General features: G+C 38.7%; 3 protein-coding genes across 9 annotated transcripts in view; 2 read left to right on the plus strand and 1 right to left on the minus strand.

The window, feature by feature from the left end:
• LOC114464526 (FRAS1-related extracellular matrix protein 2-like) overlaps positions 1 to 7488 on the plus strand; it is an 85635-nt gene extending 78147 nt beyond the window's left edge. For both annotated transcript variants that reach the window (XM_028448812.1, XM_028448794.1), the window contains exons 27-30: positions 2727 to 2853; positions 2950 to 3137; positions 4227 to 4373; positions 5239 to 7488. In XM_028448812.1, coding sequence (XP_028304613.1) covers positions 2727 to 2853; positions 2950 to 3137; positions 4227 to 4373; positions 5239 to 5805 — 1029 coding nt within the window. In that variant the 3' untranslated portion in view covers positions 5806 to 7488. The remainder of the gene's footprint in view (positions 1 to 2726; positions 2854 to 2949; positions 3138 to 4226; positions 4374 to 5238) is intronic.
• LOC114464541 (SWI/SNF-related matrix-associated actin-dependent regulator of chromatin subfamily A member 5-like) lies at positions 7268 to 16584 on the minus strand. Of its 6 annotated transcripts, none has more exons than XM_028448859.1 (24): positions 16551 to 16584; positions 13760 to 13888; positions 13510 to 13676; positions 13311 to 13435; positions 13113 to 13213; positions 12815 to 12994; positions 12544 to 12699; positions 12311 to 12442; positions 12148 to 12216; positions 11953 to 12062; positions 11631 to 11857; positions 11399 to 11520; positions 10453 to 10605; positions 10234 to 10366; positions 9938 to 10086; positions 9727 to 9849; positions 8835 to 8942; positions 8629 to 8742; positions 8412 to 8534; positions 8191 to 8323; positions 7994 to 8112; positions 7691 to 7903; positions 7490 to 7600; positions 7268 to 7391 (listed from the first exon to the last, which is right to left on the minus strand). In XM_028448859.1, exons 3-24 carry the CDS (start codon positions 13569 to 13571, stop codon positions 7332 to 7334), a joined length of 2823 nt encoding a protein of 940 aa, XP_028304660.1. In that variant the 5' UTR covers positions 13572 to 13676; positions 13760 to 13888; positions 16551 to 16584; the 3' UTR covers positions 7268 to 7331. The 6 variants fall into 6 exon arrangements, with proteins under 6 accessions (XP_028304660.1, XP_028304623.1, XP_028304632.1 ...); XM_028448822.1 differs by lacking the exon at positions 16551 to 16584 and adding an exon at positions 15925 to 16094; XM_028448831.1 differs by lacking the exon at positions 16551 to 16584 and adding an exon at positions 15925 to 16093 and having other exon boundaries at positions 13311 to 13411.
• On the plus strand, positions 15386 to 22414 carry LOC114455954 (FRAS1-related extracellular matrix protein 2-like). Its single transcript, XM_028437360.1, has 5 exons — positions 15386 to 15590; positions 19347 to 19473; positions 19570 to 19757; positions 20843 to 20989; positions 21848 to 22414. The coding sequence occupies exons 2-5, from the start codon at positions 19389 to 19391 to the stop codon at positions 22412 to 22414; spliced, it is 987 nt and encodes a 328-aa protein (XP_028293161.1). The 5' UTR covers positions 15386 to 15590; positions 19347 to 19388.
• Positions 22415 to 22759: the final 345 nt, after the last annotated feature.

The following is a 22759-nucleotide window of genomic DNA, read 5'->3' on the forward strand; positions in this document are numbered from 1 at the left end:
GGAATTCTTTTGACAATGAAAAATAAAAGGAAAATAGTACTGTATTTTCTAGTTTTTTTCCCAAAAAAAATGAAGGTGTTAACAAGGTTCTGATTTGTGTCAAATTCAGTATGTTTTCAGAATATATCTGCAAAGTATAATTTAGTTTATCTTAGTTTCACTTTCTAATTTCATATGTCTATGTAAAGAGCCCTGCCTTGTTACAGCTTAGCAACCAATCACAGTTCACTTCCTTGTTCTCTCCACCAATCAGGAGTCAGTATCCTCCGTCCTAACTTTCAGGCAAGTCAGTGCGCAGGTATCTTTCCTCGGGGAGAAATGTTCAATCCTTCCTGCAGTTGCATGGAATAACCTCTTTTCTTCTTCATTCATGTGTTCATGCATCCATGAGAATGTAAGTTCATGTCATATGTATTGCCTGTCTATTGTTTAGTGTAGTTTATTTACAGCATTCACCGTGTTTCTCTGTGAGCATATTGTTAATGTGCAGGCTTCACTCTACCCGTGTGATGCACGTGGATGTGTGCATGCATCTCAGCCATTTGCCAGCGTTCAGCTAAATTTAACCCTTTCTTTGCCAAGCCTAAATAATCCCGGTTTTGTAGTTTGAGTTGGTTATCATAGTTTAATATAACAACTACTTTACAGTGTAACTAAGGTATACATGTATATTTAGGTTTTGTGTCCTTTTTTACACTTCAGTGAATTTATCATTTATATAGAGCATAGTCATTTAGACTTCTTATTATTGCATTTCTTTATTATTGTCATTTAGTTTTAGTAACCATCACTCATTATTCTGTTTATTCCATTTGTTTAGAAATCATGAACAACATGAACAACGTGATGTACAGCGCCATATATTGCAACCTGCAATAAAGAGTTGCATGAGTGTGAATCCTGTCTTCTCATTGTTCTGGCCGGTCAACCTGGAGAGATTGAAGAATTTTGAATTAGTCCTAATTACAGTCTTATCTGAGGTCACAAGTTTGGGTCTCCTTCCTGACACCTCCTTTACAGAAGGAATATTTTTCAGTCATCATTTGACTACAGTCCCATTTTGTAAAATAAATCGTGAGAGAATCGTATCGTGAACCCAGTATCGTGAATCGAATCGTATCGGGAGTTGAGTGAATCGTTACATTCCTAACAACAAATGGAGATTTCTGCTCAGTGCCATGGGTACAGATGGATGTACCAAAAATGTTTCTACTCGACTTTGTTTCTCAGAATTGTGACTTTCTTTCTCATAATTATGACTTTACTAACTCATAATTATGACTTTCCTTGGTGATTTTGTATTTTTTTTGTGGCGGAAACAGGCTTCCATATTATACACAAACATAGGCACATAATAAAAACAACTTAATCATGTCATATTCACAGGTTGAACATACATTATCAGAAAGAGGTATTTATATTAATATACAATTCTCCAACAGTGTACATAATTTTAGTGCAGCCTCATTTTTCAAAGTTTTCAGGGATTTCACAAGCAGAATAAAGTCGTTTTTCCAAAATAAGAAACTAGGATGTTTTTATTTATTTAAAAATGTATTTAAAAATTTAAAAAGCGATTAAAATGCATCCGCTGTAGGCCATGTCCGGGTGTCAGAAAATGTTAGTTAGATTCCAATGAAAACTTAATGAAAAACTCCTGCTAGTTTAACTAGTGGACATTGAGGCACTACTAGTTTACTTGTAAACTGCATGGGGCTTTACTTGTAAACTAGTACAGTAAAAACTGTTCTCAATAGTGTGACTAGTTGACATTTTAGAATTTACTAGTTAAATAGTAAACATTTCTGAGCCTCACTAGTTAACTAGTAGGGTATGAAATACTCCAACTACTGTGACTGGGTGACAGTTTCTCTTACTAGTTACCTCGAACACTAAAATAATTCTTCACTAGTATAACTAGTTGACATTATGAGTGTAACTAGTTAACTAGTAATAATTTATGTCTTACTAGTTAACTAATAAGATGAAGACAGATATCAACTATTTAACTTGTTTAAATCCTTTAAACTAACTAGTTGACTAGTGTGCAATGTGTAAATGAGGTGGGTGGGGCTATAACAAAATCCTGGGTCCTGAATTTGATGTTATTTTTATTTTGAGAGCCTATTGGAAGCCTCAATCTTCACGTATTCCCCACCTCCTCATTATCATTTTGTGCAACAAGTGTTACTAGTGACATTTTAGATCTGACTAGTTTACTAGTAAAACATGTAAGTCTCACTAGTATGACTCATAAAAACAATGCAAGTGCAACTAGTGGACATATGTTCTCTTACTAGTTAACTAGTGAACTTTAATTTAACTTTTTTAGTTAACTTGTAAAAACTGGGTATCCTAACTAGTTAACTAGTAAGGTTAAAAAATAGTCAAACTAGTTTAACTAGTGGACTTCTTGGCTCTAAGTAGTTAACTAGTAAATATTTTGAGGCTCACTGTAACTGTAACTAACTGTATCATGACATGTATGTTTAAAAACTGCCAATACGTCACATAATTTCTTTTTTGGAATTTATGAGCTCAGTCGTATGTGCAAAATGATGTTTAGGCATGAGGCATCACTCACTTTTGATGAAGACAACTTCCATTTTAATATCGTTTGTTCTTGATTATCAAACAATTAACACAGTGTGGATATTTGCAAGACCAGTGTCATGTGATAAACTTTAAAATTCATGTGAGTTTGTGTTGTGCCTGTTTCCCTTCAGGTGAGCGACCCAGTGTCAGCCGAATTCACCCTCAACACTCACATGTTCCTGCTGTCTAAGAAGGAGCTGTGGTTGTCTGATGGCTCCATGGGCTTTGGAGAAGGCACTGATGCTGCTTTTTCAGAAGGTAACACTGCTTTGTCTCCCTGTGGTCACAGGCTACACCTCAGCTATGTAAAGTTTGTGAGCTTTAAGGATTCTCACTCTTTATTCTTACCTTCAGGCTCCATGATTTATGGGCGTGTGATGGTGGACCCTGTTCAGAACTTAGGAGACTCGTTCTCCTGCAGCATCGAGAAAGTGTTCCTCTGCACGGGGACTGATGGCTACGTCCCTAAACACAACCCAACCAACAAGGAGTATGGCTGCCTGGCAGATGCACCATCCCTCCTGTTCAGATTCAAGATCTTGGTAAGAGGAAAATGTGCAGAAAGATTCAAGGCTGGGGTGGTACTTAGACCTTTACAAGTCCACTCATTACTCCCCCATAGCGTGGGGTAAGGATAGTGACTTCATCTGAACTCAATATTGATGTTTTCTAACAAACCAACACTTGTATGGAGGACCAATTCTGCCACAATTAAAAATAAATAAATACCTACAGATATACAGTATGCCACATAGATAAATTAATAAATAATTTAAAAAAAATACAATACATAAATAGATGGATAGATGACTGAATGGATGAATAATGAAATAGCATTTATGGCAAATATTTAGGTTTGTCATTTATGGAATATATGTTGAGGTATTGAGTGATTTATTTATTCATTGATGGCAAATACAGTATTTATGTATTAAATATTTATCTATGGCATCAGGGCTGGCTTTAGGTCTTTCGGTGCCCTAAGCAAAAGTGGACTTTTTTTTTAAATATGAATTTTCAATTAAGAGAAAACATGTACAGTGATTGTAAATGGTATGTTTCATGTTTATTATACCTTTTTCAATCATTATAAAAAAAATAGAAAATTGGGGGAGGGGTGCAATTTGGTGCCCCTCCAGCAGATAGCGCCCTTGGCGGCCGCCTGTGTTGCCTGTCGGGAAGGCCGGCCCTGTATGGCATACATATTTAGGTATTGGGTGATTTATTTATGGCATATATCTGTAGGTATTTATTTATTTGTTCATTTTTAACTGTGGCAGAGTTGGTCCATAACTCTTAAGCGAAAGTCATACATCAATATATCACTTTTAATGTAATGTTTATTCAATTCAGTTCAACTTTATTTATATAGCGCCAAGTCCAACAATAGTCATCTTGAAGCGCTATAAAAATATGAAATTCTTAAGAAAAAAGAAAATGCAATTATAATAAAAGTATACAAACACTACATTTGAGATCGTGAGAGAAACATTGCCCCAATCTGTCGCTTTTTTGTAAAATATACTGTGTAAACAAATGTATTATCATCTTGCATTAGGTTTGTTAATCTGATATCTTGTTCGTGTCTAAAGAAGATGTTTTTAAATTTGTGTGGGTATCATGTGTTACAGGACAAGGCCCAGCCAGAGACTCAAGCTCCTGCATTTGGAGATGTTTCATTTCAGGCCACTTTGGCCCAAGACACTGCAGGAGCTCTACCTTTGATTAGACAACCTGGGTCAGATGGCTTCACTCTGTCATCCTCCCCACTTTTCCAGGTCAGTACACTACATTACTAAAAGGGGTGTCCCGATACAACTTTTGACTTCCGATACGATACCAATATCGCAGCCTTGAGTATTTGCTGACATCGATACTGAGTCGATTTGATATCAGCACAGATCATGCATACTTTTATTTCTTCATTTGTAGCGTGGAATGTTAGAAAATGCTTGATCAAGTAATATTACTCAGAGAACAACCGTCATCATCAGTGAATATGAGGAAAAACGAACTTATTTATTATTGTACAACAGTTAGTTATGACTAAGTATTTTGATTGTGGACACCAGACATTCCAAGTGCTGAAATAGAGTATTAACAGCACCAGGACTTCTTACAGATCATATCACTTTGCTGTACAGCTGATCTAAATACCGATAAATCATAATCTCTTGTCACTTATTACTATTAACTAATAAAATGTGCTTGTAGAACTGTTGTGTAAAAGCAACATGAGGTGAATTATCACCACTGGTGTGATTATCTACGGCACATTGCCTGATGCCTGACACCATCACACCAGTGCTGATATTTCAGCACACCAGCACTCTCTCTCATGTGATATTGCTTAATTACCCAATGATTACATAAATTTTATTCTTAAACATAAGATTATTCAATAATTAACAATAAAAATAAAACATTTTACAATTCAGAAAACCCTGAAAAATGACCTCAACAAATGTGATACAAACTAATTATGTACCAGAGTGCTTACATCGGCGATTTTAGATGCAGCCTGATATAATCCAATAGTCTTTTTTGCTGGTATCGGACCGATATCGCATATTGGATCGGGATACCCCTAACTGGATTACCTGATTCAGACGGGAAAAATAGTTTAACATAAGTTTTTTTCAGGTGGCTGCTGGGCGAGAATGGTTAATCCACACAATCTACACCCTACGCTCAAGAGAAAATGCCAACTGCAACATTGGCAAGCGCAGCTTGGAGTACCTCCATCACAGTCTCTCCTCTTTCAAGCAGCCCCACACCCCCAATCTAGTCTCCCGCCAGCGTCGTGCAGCCCCTGTTCCATCTGGTCCCGCTCTGGCTTGGGATATTGGTGTGGAAAAAAGCCGTGGCATCAACATACAGCACATCGCTCTTGACCGGACTGACCGCATGGTGGTCAGCCAACGCCAACCCTGGTCCCCTAACCAAGAACCTCACCTGGAGAGGCCCCTGCTGGAGGGTTCAAGCAGAGAACCGGCCGACTCGTCCACCCTACCAATGCTGGTAGGCATTGCAGGTCTGATCCTCCTCCTCTACATCATAACCATCATCGTCATTGTGCTGCTGAGGCGCAAGAAGAAGGAAAAGAAGAAGCAGTATTCTTCATACTCTACTTCTTCCTCCGCTGCCTATGGCGGCTACAGTCACAGCTCTGCAAGTATGTGGAAGAGCTCAGACAGCTCGGAGGTTTAAACCTTGCACGTCTCATTTTAAAGTGACTTTGATGGTCTTTTCTCACCACTGTGCCTTCGTTACCCAACTTATGTAGCACCGAAATGAACCCATTACAAGCTACAGAAAGCTACATTGGTACGTGCTTACTCCTCTAGATCAGGGGTGGTCAAGTTGTAAACTGTAAAGTATTGCAAATGCATGCAATGCCATAAAAGGAAGGTTTTTGTGAGTAAATCCCATCCTTGATAATAATGTGCACACTCCTTAGCTTTGAAAAAAAAGTTTAGACTATTTTGTGTGGAGAGCAGATGGAATGGAGTGAATGTTAACAGAAACATACCTTAAAGCTAATATCAGGAGTTTCTGAGAAATCTTTTGAAATGCAAAAAAATACCTAACTAGATCCTATGGTCTACTGCCGGTGGTCACTCAAATACATTAATGTATATAAGTCCCTCCTTCGTCCGATAGACCCCTATACAAATGGAAATGATCGCCGAGTGCGCTCAGCCAACAGGCTTCGACTTCCTGGAAGGAGGACTGTCAATCAAAGTGAATGTGTGTGCTGCACGGAAACGAAGACGTGCGTCTCAAACAGGTATATCACTCAGCAGCATAGCGTCATGGAGGAGCGTTCCAAAACTCCAAAGTTACCCATTCCACGATTGCCAAATGCGCTACAAGTACAAAGCTTCTACTAAACGACAAAAGAAAAATCCGACTACAAAGCTGGCAGGTAAACGTTTTCGTGACCGCAACAGAATTTATCTCGGAGCTGCTTTTCAAAGATGAAGGGACTTGCTGCTTTTAAAAAGATTCCGAACAGACCAGCATTTGGCGCCATTTCTCATGGACAAGTAATAAACATGTTTTAATCAAAAGTTATGGCACCCTAACAATAAATGTGTAGGTTTTGTAGTTATATGACTTTGTTATGTTCCGCTATGCGCGTGCACAAACGTAGAGGCATAGCTTCTGGTAGATTGGCAGTGGGAGGAAATAGAGCTGTTGAGGGTGGGACATCAAGACGTTCTCTCAGAAACTCCAGATAGCAGCTTTAATGAATGATAATGTTATGTTTGGATATTCTCCTGATGTGCCTACTGTTGATTACTGTGCCTATATGGTGTCATTGAAAGGGATTGATTGTAAATGTTATTTTAGTCTTTTAAGAATATTTTTTACACTTGGTCAGATGAATGTGGCTGAAAACATATACAATATATTTTGTATATGACATTAGCAAAATTATATAACACCCTGGTGAAACTTGAATACGAGCTCTTAAGTGTTTGTTGATCAAGTCTGAAACCGTGCTTTAAAGATCATATTCAACAGGTGATGAATAGTTGTAATATGTTATTTGATGGTAAAGTTACTGGTCTAATCACTACTACTATTTAGATGGATGAAGACTTATAGTCCTGAATACAAATGACTGTTTTTGAAGCAGTCTTATTCAGAAAGAACGCACAATTACTTCTATTAAAAAACTTTATTTTATTTTTGACTTAACAAAGGAACATGAAAGAACTCAATCAACTTCACAACTTCAATTTTTTTCTGCGCCCGCCTTGAGTTCCCTCCGACTTTCGTTTCTGTGCCTGAAAAAGAAATGAAGTTATTATGAAAGATGAGGTCAAAGCTGTGGTGCTACATTGCTATTAAACAACACATTTTGTGAGATGAAATGGAAACTTACAGATCCGGTCTTTGGGCCCCTTTTCTTTTTCTCAGCCTTCTCGCGCTCCTCCAGCTCCATGTTCTCTCTTTCAATTAGTGTGATCAGAGTGTTGCAGCGCCTCTGAAGGTCCTACATACAAAACATTACAACGTTGATCATGAAATGAGAAGCGAAAAGTAAACACAATTATAACGGGAAAGTTTTTTAGTGCAAACTCACCATGGAGGTCCTGGATTTGAGAAACCAGTCGAAGCGAAACTGTGGCGCGCGTCGGATGCACTGACGAAGCTCATCATAGACGCTCTCTTTGTCGAAGCCAAGCTTGTGGAGCATACAGATGAGGAAACGATCCTCTTCCTCTAAGTAGTTCTTGACTTTGTTAGTGCCATAAGATATACGCAGCTGATGGAAGGGTGCAGTGTAGCGTCCAAACTTTATAGGAGTAGGTGAGAAACATAATAAATAATCATGTTTCATAGGAAAAGTGAAACAGAACTGAGAGTTTATTGACAGACTCTTTACCTTTGAATCCAGAGCTTTCTTTATGCTGATCCTCCTCTGGATCCTGGCTTCTCCTCTTTCTATCTGGGCCATGATCTTCTCAATATCTTGCAGTTCATTGCAGCGTTCCCAGAAAACAGCTGAAAAATATCCAAACGGGGTCAAATGATGCTTTCTGTGTGGACTGAAAAAATTATTTATTGAAAAAAGTGTATTACCAGAATATTCCATGACTTCCTCTGGAGTCTTTCCTTCGACCTCTCGGGCAATGTTCTCGATATCATCTCTTCCCCACTTCTCATTGGCTTTGATAAACTGGTTAAAGTCACGTTTGTTCCAAATAGTAAATCCCTGCAATACATTTATTGTAGGTCAGCAACAAAGTGCTTGAGAAGGACTCAAGATTGACTTCATCTGCATCAGCAAAATAAAACTGTACCTGCTGTAAAAGAGCCTCCTTCTCCTCCAGCTCTTCCTCAGATAGAGCCTCAGCTTCATCGATCTTCGCCTGCTCTTCTTTCTGGACCTGCGCTGAGTTTGGCAAGTCTGGGTTACGGGGAACCTAACGAGACAAACACATGGATCAATGAAGGGACGTCACTAAATATTAAAAACATTTATCTAAGTGGAAAAAAAAACCATATTACCACTTGTACCTTATATCCAATGGTTTTTCTGTAAAACAGAATTTCCTTTTCGAGAAGCTCAAAAAGACGTGGTGGGAAGAACTGGAAGTCCTGAACATTTGGCTGCTTGGGAGGACGAGGAGCCTAACAAAAACAAACCATCCATGATATTCAAAAATTGTATCCCTTCCTTCAACTGACACCATAAAAATGATTTAAGTCTGAGGAGGTTTTACCTTGGGTGCTTTCGGCTCACTGACTCTCAGAGCTTCTCTGAAATAAGCATCCACAGCGTAATTGGCCTTCCTGTCTCTCTTAGGTGGTTCAATCCAGTTCGTAATGACCTGGATGTGATCAAACCAGAGACAAGCCTCATTAAAAAAAAGAAGAAGCTGAGAGCAGAAACGACTGGTCCAGACGAGATGATACTGTTTGCCTGATTCATAACCAAATATGTTAAGGTTTCATTTATTCAGACAACTGTTCATTCAGAAATCCACTTTGATCTCCTGGCATGTTTCGACTGACAACTGCCAGTTTTCGTCAGAGGCATCTGTTGATCACTTTGATGTTTCCTTTAAAATTTACCTGAATTCCACATAGTAATTCCTGCAAAAAAAACTTTTTAAAAAAAACATCAAAGCGATCAGCAGACGCCTCTGACAAAAACTGGCAATTGCCAGTTGAAACATGTCAGGAGTAGGAATGGCCGATATATTGAGAGTTAAGATATATCAAATTTTATATTTTGGCATTGTAGAAAACTAATATTGCATATATATATATATATATATATATATATACACAGACACACACATTTATAGCTTTTTTTGGTTTAAAAATACTTGTTTTAGGAGTCGCTGCTTTCACTACTTCTCAGAACAGCATAAAAAGCTCAGTTAGATGGATTTCTGACTGTGTACTAACTCAGATCTTTCCCTTAACAAGCCACACTACAGATCTCACTCACACATGCTGTCCCTCATCGGAGAAAAAGCCAAAAGTGGCACATATTGTGTAGCTTTTTGCTAATAAATGTGCCTGTGTGGCAGTTCTCTGAATAAGTGAAACCGTAACATATTATTGAAAAAGACAAAAAAAAAAATCTTGCTGAAACCGCTTCATTACCTTCTTCTTCTCTCTGTAGTCCTCGCCTTCAAATGTGTACACGCTGCTGTTCTCTGTGTCCATGGTGAAGTTCCTCAGAGAACTCTCGCCCAGTGTAGACAGCTTTTCCTTCATCTCCATAGTCTGGCACATAAAAACATGGCAGTATGAAGTGACACATCATGATGAAGGCCCTTTGTAGAAGCAGATGATCTGAGTCGTTAACACTTACCTTCCGTTTACCGCGCTCCAGGATAGCATCGATGTCATCGTCTGTGATTTCGCTCTCTTTGGAAGCGAACACGTGTGTGGCGCCGTGACGGATGATGGAGAGCATCTCATCTTTGCCCAGTTTGTTTGCACTGGGATCCACCAGTCGTCCTGGAAAATAAAAGTACATAAATATAACAAAATATCAATTAATGTTTGAGCAACTCCACAGACACGAGGCGAATACATATTCATCCAATGGAAAATTAGATTCATTCACATTATTTCCTCCATATTGTGTGATGGACAGCACATTACCTTGCTGAATGACAATAGAGTCCAAGCGAAGTTTCATCTCAGCTCTTTCTACAATCCTTTCTTCCACCGTGTTTTCTGTGATGAAGCGGAAAACGCGAACCTGCTTCTGCTGACCAATCCTGTGAGCTCGGTCCTGATGAGGAAATTTACATATTGATTACAAATCATCGTGCCTGAAAAGAAATATCTGCTACTGCTCATCACATTACTACCACTGACCATGGCCTGCAGGTCCACTTGGGGATTCCAGTCTGAGTCGTAGAGAATGACCACATCAGCCGTCGCCAGATTAATCCCAAGACCACCGGCCCTGGTGCTCAGCATGAAGAGGAACTTTGAACTGTTCGGCTCATTGAATGCATTGATGGAGATCTGCAAATGTAAAAAAATAAATAAAATAAACTGCTGATTATCAACTCATCCAAAGATTCCAGTATCCAACCATAGAATGTAAAAAGAATGAATGGGACAAGCTCCCAGGGAAGTGAAGCTTTTATTTTTAGAGCTCCCCCTGCTGACTGGCTGCAGTATAGGTCATAAACCCCACCTCCTCAATGAAAACAGATGGGATGTTGGTTAAACTGTAAAGTTAAAATACTCATCATATAATTTTTTTTTTCAAACCTAAACTCTGCTGTGATCATTAGTTATTTTCACCCAACATTGTGTTCCATTGCTCATTTTTCTGTGAAGTTTGTTTTGAATAACTTATTTAAGGTTAAAAAAATGGGACTTGACATCAACTGACAATGATTGACAGCCGCAGATCTTGCGTAGCTCTCTTCATGAATAGCAGTTACGTCGTGTAGAAAAGCCGAAATGACATTTAACTAGATACTGTATTTGAGTTGAAATATATTGTGGTTTTGTACTAACTTCTATAATCTGAATAACTTGTTGGTAGAATTTCCAGCGGGAAAAATACTTATGTTCTTGGCGTAGCTGGGCTTGCGTAACTCATCACGGCAGTATGCTAAATGGGCGGGGCGTGTTACCAGAGCTTTCCTGCCAGACCCTACTGCGCAGACTCTCCAAATTATGTCAAATTTGCGAGATAGAAGTGCCCCTAAGTGCCGTATTTTGGCTTCAAGAACGGTGAGCGGAAACAGCTACAGTGCACGCCAACTGTAACAAATATATACGTGCTTATTAAAGTAATGATTACCTGTCTCTCTTCGTGTGGCGTCTGACCATCCAGGCGACAGTAACCATAGTTCCTCCACATGCAGTAGTCCTCCAAGATGTCCAGCACCCTGGTCATCTGACTGAAGATGAGCACACGCGAACCTACAAAGTTCCAACAAACAATATCCACTTGATATTCATTCTCACTTTGTCGCTGTATTTTTCTAGTAATTCATGAAGTGGTTTTTAAACTTTTTAGATGATTTACATACCCTGCTCCTTAAGTTTGGGCAGCAGCTTGTCCAGAACCGCCATCTTGCCACTGTTTACCACCAGGTGGAGGTCAGTTGTGTATGGGGGACCTGGTTCGGCCCCGTCAAACAGGTACGGGTGGTTGCAGCACTTCCTCAGTTGCATGAGGACGTTTTGCAGACGCATCTTATCCATTTTTCCCGCAGAGTTCAGAATGTCAATGTCCTTCATCAGAATCTTGGTGTACCTGAAAGAAAGAGTGGGAACATCACCATTAAAACGCACAGGTTAAATACAAAGATGCTTAGGGAAAATTTTAAAAAATCAATTAAGAACAGTTACCATTCTCGTTGCATCTTGCTCAGGCCCACATACATCTTGATCTCTTTTTTAGGCAAAAGAGTCTTCTCCACGTCAGCTTTGATACGACGCAGAAGGAAAGGACGCAGAACCTGCACAAGATTTATTTTAAATCATTTTCAGTGGTGCTTTACTTTTCACAGCTAGAAATATCTATTTCAGGCATTAAATACGTACAGTGTGAAGACGTTCAACCAGCTTAGTATCACCCAAACAGTTGTTCGTGTCAAACCAGGAATCAAAGTCCTGAGAATGAAAAAACAAAAGAGAGAATTAGTCACCCAATGATTAAGCACCTTTTAACTTAAGCAACTATTTTCTAATATTTTGTCATGTTCACCTCTGAAGAATTAAAAACATCTGGCAGCAGGAAGTTCAGCAGAGCCCAGAGTTCATGGAGGTTATTTTGCAGGGGAGTTCCAGTCAACAGCAAACGATTGGTGGTTTTAAACTCACGCACAATTTCTGACAGCTATTAAAAACCAAAAAAACAGGTTAATTTCTCTCTCCACAGTGTATTAGAGATGAGTGCAGACGTGAATTTTTTCAAGTTTAATTACTAAACTCTCTAACCTTTGACTTCTCATTCTTGATCCTGTGAGCCTCATCGATGACCAGGTATCTCCAGTTGAACTTCTTTAACACGGCCTTTTCAATGATGAGCATCTCGTATGACGTTACACAAACGTCCCACTCACCGGGCAGCAGCACGTCTCGGATCAAAGCGGTCTTAATGAAAAATGACAATTTCATAATGATTTTTATAAGCTCATTATGGAATAATGCATCAAAAACTATGTGTGATTTCTTTCATTTCCAGCCATAAAGAGGCAACACTCCTTACTCTCTTGTCTCTGTCTCCAATCAGACAGACAGCACGAAGGGAAGGCACCCAGCGATGAAACTCATTCATCCAGTTATAGAGCGTTGACTTAGGAACGAGGACCATGTGTGGACCCGGAATGTTTCTGTAGTGCTTCATGTAACCAAGCAGGGAAATGGTTTGGAGGGTCTTTCCCAAACCCTGAAGGAAATTAAAACAAATATATTGATGAGTAACTGCACATAAAACCACAGAAATGACTTTAACATCATATAAACACTGATATAAAACAAGCAGTAGCAGGAAATAAACTAAGTACCATTTCGTCAGCCAGGATGCCGTTGATTCCATTTTCATACAAAGATATGAGCCAGTTCAAACCACGGACCTGGTAGTCCCTCATTTTTCCAGATTTGACATCTGCAGAAGAATCAAAAATACAGATTATCATATGAGCTGGTTTTGCCTGCAAAGCAGTTTGTCACCGGTTCTTAACATAATTAAGACTGTAGCTTACAGGAGGGAGAGTCATCGAAGCAAGTGCACACATTAGTAGTCTTTGTGCTCTCACTGAGCAGCTCTTCATCTTCCTCCTGCTCTGTGCGGCGATGACGGTTGCTATTAACCAAAGAAATATTACACCTGTTTTTAAGCTTTATAAGTAAATCTTCTGGGTAGAAATGATTCTGTGATTCTGCAGTGACTATAACACTCACTCTCCAGCCGACAGAAGGTTCTGTTTCTCATCTTTCTTGATACGAGGATGTCCTGGCTTCATTTTTAGCGGTGAGGTCGGGGTCTTCTGGGCCGTTGGTTGGATAAAGTGAGCAAAGAGCTCAGTTTGCTTCAACAGATACTCAAATCTGTTGCTCCGGTCAGTTTGCTGCAGGAACAAGGGCTGGTTAGTTTGTCTATCTGAGACAAAGGTGAAAATGAATGTAGGAGAAAAAAACAATGTTTACTTACCACTTTCTCTTCATATCCTGGGGAAACATCTTTGAGTTGAGAAGACGAAGGGGAGGACGATGCATCTTGTCCATCAGGACCAGCATCAGAAGAGGAATCTTTTCCAGCATCTGAGGAGTCAGTCTTCTCCTTTAAAAGATTTATGGAAATACTATAAGTGAGGGTATGTTTGACCAATGCATGCAAAAATATAAATGAAAAATAAGTCATTAAAAGGCCATACAAATCAAATGTTTATTTAACGCAAAATAAACTTTTATTTGGCATTCAAAATGTAAATATTCCAACGTGCACTAAAAGATATTTCGTTACATCAAGCTTGTGAAACCGGACAAAAGCACAAAATAATTGAGATACATATATACACAGCAGACATGTTTCATGAAACATAAAGTTAGTTAGATATGTTGAAGAGGTAAAGCCACAGATTTGTTGGCTTTTTTTTTGTTGTAATCTGTGCTTTAAAATGTATATTTTATATTTATTTAAGTCTAAATAAATCTGAAATAGTTTATTATGAAACAGATTGATTTATTGCTTGTGTTCATTGAAAAATACATGACAAGAGGCCCTTGGAAAAATAATTGCGTATCAAATCGCGATATTGAGGGAAAAATAAATAAATAATCGCAATTAGATTATTTTCCAAAATTGTTCAGCCCTCACACACACACCAATATGTGTCAGATCCTTGAAATTATATTATAAGTGTCATTAAAATGCAAGGTTATAATTTCAGCATAGCCAAGTAGCACAAACACAGAGCAATCGAGAATTAAATCTTTGTCACTAAATTACACCACAGTAGTTACTGAGTCTTAACATCTAAAATGATGGATAAACAATATTTTTCGAAAATATGTGGCGTACTTTGTAGTAGATAGATTTGTTTCAATATTTGTATTTATTTTTTAACTTTTCTTAGCATCATCTGTTGGGGATCATAAGGGACAACTAATGGTTTTATGAACGTTGCTATTTAGAAATGTACTGATATTAGTTCACAGAACAGAAGGCTAAACAGCTCAGTAGCTTCCCCGTCTCTCTGCCACCAGTAGCCCCATGAAAACAAAGGGACACACCGGGCTTATCGTCCCGCCCTCAACACCACAACTAGTTCCTACAAACCAGTAAAACACTGTAGGTCACTGGTGGACCGGTTCAGAACCAAGAAACAATGGCACGTGGTCCTGTGCAGCTCACTGCGTGGTTAGCATTGTATAGCTGCTAGCTGATATCAAAACATGGCTCCAAGAAAACTTCTTATCTTAAACAGTAATAAATCAGACATACTCCTCATTGGTCCAAACTCCCTCCCCCAAACAGCCTCTGACTTTCACCTCACCATTGATAACTCTACCCTGTGTCCCGCCTCTGAGTGCCGTAACCTTGGTATCATTTTTGACCACCACATCAAACAAATCATGAAATCACCTCAAAAACATCTGTCGTCTCCGTCCTTCACTTTCCTTCCCCGCCGCTGAAACCCTAATTCACGCCTTCATCACATCCCGCCTTGACTACTGCAATAGCATCCTCTTTGGTACAACCTCCACACTCCTAAATAAACTCCAATACATCCCAAACGCAGCTGCCCGCCTCCTCACCCACACCCGCTCCCGTGACCACATCACCCCTGTCCTCCAAAACCTCCACTGGCTCCCCGTTCCTCAGCGCATCGAATTCAAACTCCTCCGTCTCACCTATAAAGCCCTTAATCAGGCATCCTCCTACCTCACTGATCTGCTCCACCCCTACACTCCCTCCCGCAGCCTCCGCTCCTCAGACGCAAACCTCCTCACTGTCCCCAGGACCAAGCACAGAACCTGGGGTGAGCCTTTAACATTTAAACCACTCACTCACTCACTTCTTTTCTCTGTCATATTTTCTTGTTGTTTTTATGCTGTAAAGTGTCTTTGAGTGTCTCGAAAAGCGCCTTTAAATAAAATGTATTATTATTATTATTATTATTATGAATGCTTATAAAACAGGCTGGCCTCATCGCTATTGTAAGATATCACCGCTGTGAGCTAACAACTAGCTAGCCAGCCCGTGCCCAACGAAGCTTTGTTGGACGGATTAAAACCACCATGAGAGCCAGGCCAACACAAATAAGTAACAGCTCAGATGACAAACAAAGCTGAAAAATGACTGTCTTTCTTTACCTCTGCCCCACCGACTTCTTCAACTTCCATTGGTTCTTCCCACTGATCCGTGTAGTTTTCGCTTTTAGACATTTTCCACTACTTCTTTAACAGTAACAACAGACTGGTCCGGTACGTGTATTAGTGTGAACTTCAAAGCAACACTGTGAGGTATACGAGTTAATTCTCTCTCTAAATTAGGACAATCGAAAACGAGTTGCCAAGGTAGTTAGCTAAACAACAATTCTCTCGCGTCGCTATGGAAGCCAGTTTGCGCCACAAAAAAAAAAAAAAAAAAAAAAAAAAAATCACCAAGGAAAGTCATAATTATGAGTTAGAAAGTCATAATTATGAGTTAGAAAGTCATAATTATGAGTTAGAAAGTCATAATTATGAGAAATAAAGTCATAATTATATAATTATGAGAAATAAAGTCATAATTATGAGAAAGAAAGTCATAATTATGAGATAGAAAGTTATAATTATGAGTTAGTAAAGTCATAAATATGAGAAAGAAAGTCATAATTATGAGCAAAAAATTCTGGTTTGGATCTACAACCAAACTAGACAGACACAGATTACAACGGATAATCAGGACTGCAGAAAAGATCATTGGTGTTGATCTGCCCTCCATCCAAGACTTATACCTGTCCAGGGTCAGGAAACGGGCAGGTAGCATCACTGCAGACCCCTCACACCCTGCACACATTCTTTTTAAACTCCTCCCCTCCGGCAGACGCTACAGATCACTGTACGCCAAAACTACCCACCATAAAAACAGTTTCTTCCCCCAGGCTGTCACTCTGATCAACACTAAACAGTCATAGAGTGTCAGACCCATTCTGTTACTGTGAAATAACCATGGAACTAAACATAACAACCCTGGATCAACCTGTCACTGTGAATGTTCATGGACATAATATTTTCATTTAAATGTTCACCTGCACTACTCATCAATGCACTACTGCACTATTATCTTATTATTATTATTGTATTTTTATTTTATTTCGTTATTATTATTATTATTATTATTATTATTACTATTATCTTGTTATTTTTATTTAGTTTGCACATATTAGTCTAACTACTCTTATATTTATGTTTATACTTCTTTTTTTATTTATTCTAGTTGATTGTTTTTATTTAATGTTACACTACCTGAGAGAGCACAGGTCACCAAGACAAATTCCTCGTGTGTATTCATACACTCTTGGTCAATAAAGCTGATTCTGATTCTGATAATTATGAGATACTTAAACACATTTACAGCAGCTTGTTCATGTGGTGAGCTGACACTGAGAAATGGCTGATAAGACTATCACAGACTACTTTAGACAGGGCTTTACAAATGATGAAATACTTTGCTTGCAAATTCACATAGAAATATGCTGAGTAAACGCACCCTTGAAAAGATACTAAGCAGAAAGAGGCTCTGGCGTCGAAAGGATAAAACTGGTGTGGCTATAGTAGCACAGGTTATTGAACAACAAATAGAGATGTAACGATTAATCGTAAGGCAGTTAAAAATCGATTCATAGGTATCACGGTTGATATCGATTTTCTGAAAATTGAATCGCAGTACTTTTTTTAACCAGCAAGTGTAGGCGGCGGGCGGAGTCTGCTAATACTTTCTTTCTGGCTGCCTTCTACTCTTAAATATGTTAATAAATGATTCATTACCCCTTTAGCACAGAAAGAATATCTGCAATATTACTTGAATATCTGTAAAAGTCACGGTTTTATATTAGCTCTGTCTGCTAGCATAGCATCTCTTCTTCACTGCAAGATATCTGCATGCCAACCGACCACTGTATTACCAGCGCCCTCTGCTGGTCCAAACAAATATGACGTAAATCAGTGCAATGACGGTTTTTTTTTTTAAAAGTCCAATTGTTAAGGCACAAAATACATTTTCAGTTGCACTTTTAAAAAGAAAAATAACTATTATGCAGTTTTGGATTGTTTATTATGGAACCAGAATTTAAATTCATAGGCTTCTTCATTTGTATTATTCCTTTATTTATTTCATTCAAGATTTATTTTTGGTGAAATTGCATTGTTTTGAATAGTTTATCAAGGAATTCTTTTGACAATGAAAAATAAAAGGAAAATAGTACTGTATTTTCTAGTTTTTTTCCCAAAAAAAAATGAAGGAATATTTTTCAGTCATCATTTGTCTACAGTCCCATTTTGTAAAATAAATCGTGAGAGAATCGTATCGTGAACCCAGTATCGTGAATCGAATCGTATCGGGAGTTGAGTGAATCGTTACATTCCTAACAACAAATGGAGATTTCTGCTCAGTGCCATGGGTACAGATGGATGTACCAAAAATGTTTCTACTCGACTTTGTTTCTCAGAATTGTGACTTTCTTTCTTATAATTATGACTTTACTAACTCATAATTATGACTTTCCTTGGTGATTTTGTATTTTTTTTGTGGCGGAAACAGGCTTCCATATTATACACAAACATAGGCACATAATAAAAACAACTTAATCATGTCATATTCACAGGTTGAACATACATTATCAGAAAGAGGTATTTATATTAACATACAATTCTCCAACAGTGTACATAATTTTAGTGCAGCCTCATTTTTCAAAGTTTTCAGGGATTTCACAAGCAGAATAAAGTCGTTTTTCCAAAATAAGAAACTAGGATGTTTTTATTTATTTAAAAATGTATTTAAAAATTTAAAAAGCGATTAAAATGCATCCGCTGTAGGCCATGTCCGGGTGTCAGAAAATGTTAGTTAGATTCCAATGAAAACTTAATGAAAAACTCCTGCTAGTTTAACTAGTGGACATTGAGGCACTACTAGTTTACTTGTAAACTGCATGGGGCTTTACTTGTAAACTAGTACAGTAAAAACTGTTATAACGGTTATAACAAAATCCTGGGTCCTGAATTTGATGTTATTTTTATTTTGAGAGCCTATTGGAAGCCTCAATCTTCACGTATTCCCCACCTCCTCATTATCATTTTGTGCAACAAGTGTTACTAGTGACATTTTAGATCTGACTAGTTTACTAGTAAAACATGTAAGTCTCACTAGTATGACTCATAAAAACAATGCAAGTGCAACTAGTGGTCATATGTTCTCTTACTAGTTTAACTAGTGGACTTCTTGGCTCTAAGTAGTTAACTAGTAAATATTTTGAGGCTCACTGTAACTGTAACTAACTGTATCATGACATGTATGTTTAAAAACTGCCAATACGTCACATAATTTCTTTTTTGGAATTTATGAGCTCAGTCGTATGTGCAAAATGATGTTTAGGCATGAGGCATCACTCACTTTTGATGAAGACAACTTCCATTTTAATATCGTTTGTTCTTGATTATCAAACAATTAACACAGTGTGGATATTTGCAAGGCCAGTATCATGTGATAAACTTTAAAATTCATGTGAGTTTGTGTTGTGCCTGTTTCCCTTCAGGTGAGAGACCCAGTGTCAGCCGAATTCACCCTCAACACTCACATGTTCCTGCTGTCTAAGAAGGAGCTGTGGTTGTCTGATGGCTCCATGGGCTTTGGAGAAGGCACTGATGCTGCTTTTTCAGAAGGTAACACTGCTTTGTCTCCCTGTGGTCACAGGCTACACCTCAGCTATGTAAAGTTTGTGAGCTTTAAGGATTCTCACTCTTTATTCTTACCTTCAGGCTCCATGATTTATGTGCGTGTGATGGTGGACCCTGTTCAGAACTTAGGAGACTCGTTCTCCTGCAGCATCGAGAAAGTGTTCCTCTGCACGGGGACTGATGGCTACGTCCCTAAACACAACCCAACCAACAAGGAGTATGGCTGCCTGGCAGATGCACCATCCCTCCTGTTCAGATTCAAGATCTTGGTAAGAGGAAAATGTGCAGAAAGATTCAAGGCTGGGGTGGTACTTAGACCTTTACAAGTCCACTCATTACTCCCCCATAGCGTGGGGTAAGGATAGTGACTTCATCTGAACTCAATATCGATGTTTTCTAACAAACCAACACTTGTATGGAGGACCAATTCTGCCACAATTAAAAATAAATAAATACCTACAGATATACAGTATGCCACATAGATTTAATAAATAATAAAAAAAAATACAATACATAAATAGATGGATAGATGACTGAATGGATGAATAATGAAATAGCATTTATGGCAAATATTTAGGTTTGTCATTTATGGAATATATGTTGAGGTATTGAGTGATTTATTTATTCATTGATGGCATATACAGTATTTATGTATTAAATATTTATCTATGGCATCAGGGCTGGCTTTAGGTCTTTCGGCGCCCTAAGCAAAAGTGGACTTTTTTTTTAAATATGAATATTCAATTAAGAGAAAACATGTACAGTGATTGTAAATGGTATGTTTCATGTTTATTATACCTTTTTCAATCATTATAAAAAAAATAGAAAATTGGGGGAGGGGTGCAATTTGGTGCCCCTCCAGCAGATAGCGCCCTTGGCGGCCCCCTGTGTTGCCTGTCGGGAAGGCCGGCCCTGTATGGCATACATATTTAGGTATTGGGTGATTTATTTATGGCATATATCTGTAGGTATTTATTTATTTGTTAATTTTTAACTGTGGCAGAGTTGGTCCATAACTCTTAAGCGAAAGTCATACATCAATATATCACTTTTAATGTAATGTTTATTCAATTCAGTTCAACTTTATTTATATAGCGCCAAGTACAACAATATTCATCTCGAAGCGCTATAAAAATATGAAATTCTTAAGAAAAAAGAAAATGCAGTTATAATAAAAGTATACAAACACTACATTTGAGATCGTGAGACAAACATTGCCCCAATCTGTCGCTTTTTTGTAAAATATACTGTGTAAACAAATGTATTATCATCTTGCATTAGGTTTGTTAATCTGATATCTTGTTCATGTCTAAAGAAGATGTTTTTAAATTTGTGTGGGTATCATGTGTTACAGGACAAGGCCCAGCCAGAGACTCAAGCTCCTGCATTTGGAGATGTTTCATTTCAGGCCACTTTGGCCCAAGACACTGCAGGAGCTCTACCTTTGATTAGACAACCTGGGTCAGATGGCTTCACTCTGTCATCCTCCCCACTTTTCCAGGTCAGTACACTACATTACTAAAAGTCCCGATACAACTTTTTACTTCCGATACGATACCAATATCGCAGCCTTGAGTATTTGCTGACATCGATACTAAGCCGATTTGATATCAGCACAGATCACCCATACTTTTATTTCTTCATTTGTAGCGTGGAATGTTAGAAAATGCTTGATCAAGTGATATTACTCAGAGAGCAACAGTCAGCATCAGTGAATATGAGGAAAAACGAACCTATTTATTATTGTACAACAGTTAGTTATGACTAAGTATTTTGATTGTGGACACCAGACATTCCAAGTGCTGAAATAGAGTATTAACAGCACCAGGACTTCTTACAGATCATATCACTTCGCTGTACAGCTGATCTAAATACCGATAAATCATAATCTCTTGTCACTTATTACTATTAACTAATAAAATGTGCTTGTAGAACTGTTGTGTAAAAGCAACATGAGGTGAATTATCACCACTGGTGTGATTATCTACGGCACTTTGCCTAATGCCTGACACCATCACACCAGTGCTGATATTTCAGCACACCAGCACTCTGTCATGTGATATTGCTTAATTACCCAATGATTACATAAATTTTATTCTTAAACATAAGATTATTCAATAATTGAATAATAAAAATAAAACATTTTACAATTCAGAAAACCCTGAAAAATGACCTCAACAAATGTGATACAAACTAATTATGTACCAGAGTGCTTACATCGGCGATTTTAGATGCAGCCTGATATAATCCAATAGTCTTTTTTGCTGGTATCGGACCGATATCGCATATTGGATCGGATACCCCTAACTGGATTACCTGATTCAGACGGGAAAAATAGTTTAACATAAGTTTTTTTCAGGTGGCTGCTGGGCGAGAATGGTTAATCCACACAATCTACACCCTACGCTCAAGAGAAAATGCCAACCGCAACATTGGCAAGCGCAGCTTGGAGTACCTCCATCACAGTCTCTCCTCTTTCGAGCAGCCCCACACCCCCAATCTGGTCTCCCGCCAGCATCGTGCAGCCCCTGTTCCATCTGGTCCCGCTCTGGCTCGGGATATTGGCGTGGAAAAAAGCCGTGGCACCAACATACAGCACATCGCTCTTGACCGGACTGACCGCATGGTGGTCAGCCAACGCCAACCCTGGTCCCCTAACCAAGAACCTTACCTGGAGAGGCCCCTGCTGGAGGGTTCAAGCAGAGAACCGGCGGACTCGTCCACCCTACCAATGCTGGTAGGCATTGCAGGTCTGATCCTCCTCCTCTGCATCATAACCATCATCGTCATTGTGCTACTGAGGCGCAAGAAGAAGGAAAAGAAGAAGCAGTATTCTTCATACTCTACTTCTTCCTCCGCTGCCTATGGCGGCTACAGTCACAGCTCTGCAAGTATGTGGAAGAGCTCAGACAGCTCGGAGGTTTAAACCTTGCACGTCTCATTTTAAAGTGACTTTGATGGTCTTTTCTCACCACTTTGCCTTCGTTACCCAACTTATGTAGCACCGAAATGACCCCATTACAAGCTACAGAAAGCTACATTGGTACGTTCTTACTCCTCTAGATCAGGGGTGGTCAAGTTGTAAACTGTAAAGTATTGCAAATGCATGCAATGCCATAAAAGGAAGGTTTTTGTGAGTAAATCCCATCCTTGATTATAATGTGCACACTCCTTAGCTTTAAAAAAAAAAAGTTTAGACTATTTTGTGTGGAGAGCAGATGGAATGGAGTGAATGTTAACAGAAACATACCTTAACGCTGATATCAGGAGT

This window comes from Gouania willdenowi, chromosome 1 (genome assembly GCF_900634775.1).
Source record: "Gouania willdenowi chromosome 1, fGouWil2.1, whole genome shotgun sequence".
NCBI lineage: Eukaryota > Metazoa > Chordata > Actinopteri > Blenniiformes > Gobiesocidae > Gouania > Gouania willdenowi.

What these genes read in the sequence shown, in the direction of transcription:
- LOC114464541 (XM_028448822.1), bottom strand. Translation starts at nt 15,996, where the DNA reads ATGTCTAAAAGCGAAAACTACACGGATCAGTGGGAAGAACCAATGGAA. An exon ending in ATGTTTTTAATTCTTCAGAG is followed by an intron (nt 12,217 to 12,310) that starts GTGAACATGACA and finishes TTTCATTCTCAG; the next exon opens with GACTTTGATTCCTGGTTTGA. An exon ending in AGGAGGCTCTTTTACAGCAG is followed by an intron (nt 8,324 to 8,411) that starts GTACAGTTTTAT and finishes AATGTATTGCAG; the next exon opens with GGATTTACTATTTGGAACAA.
- LOC114455954 (XM_028437360.1), top strand. Translation starts at nt 19,389, where the DNA reads ATGTTCCTGCTGTCTAAGAAGGAGCTGTGGTTGTCTGATGGCTCCATG. An exon ending in TGATGCTGCTTTTTCAGAAG is followed by an intron (nt 19,474 to 19,569) that starts GTAACACTGCTT and finishes TCTTACCTTCAG; the next exon opens with GCTCCATGATTTATGTGCGT. An exon ending in CATCCTCCCCACTTTTCCAG is followed by an intron (nt 20,990 to 21,847) that starts GTCAGTACACTA and finishes AGTTTTTTTCAG; the next exon opens with GTGGCTGCTGGGCGAGAATG.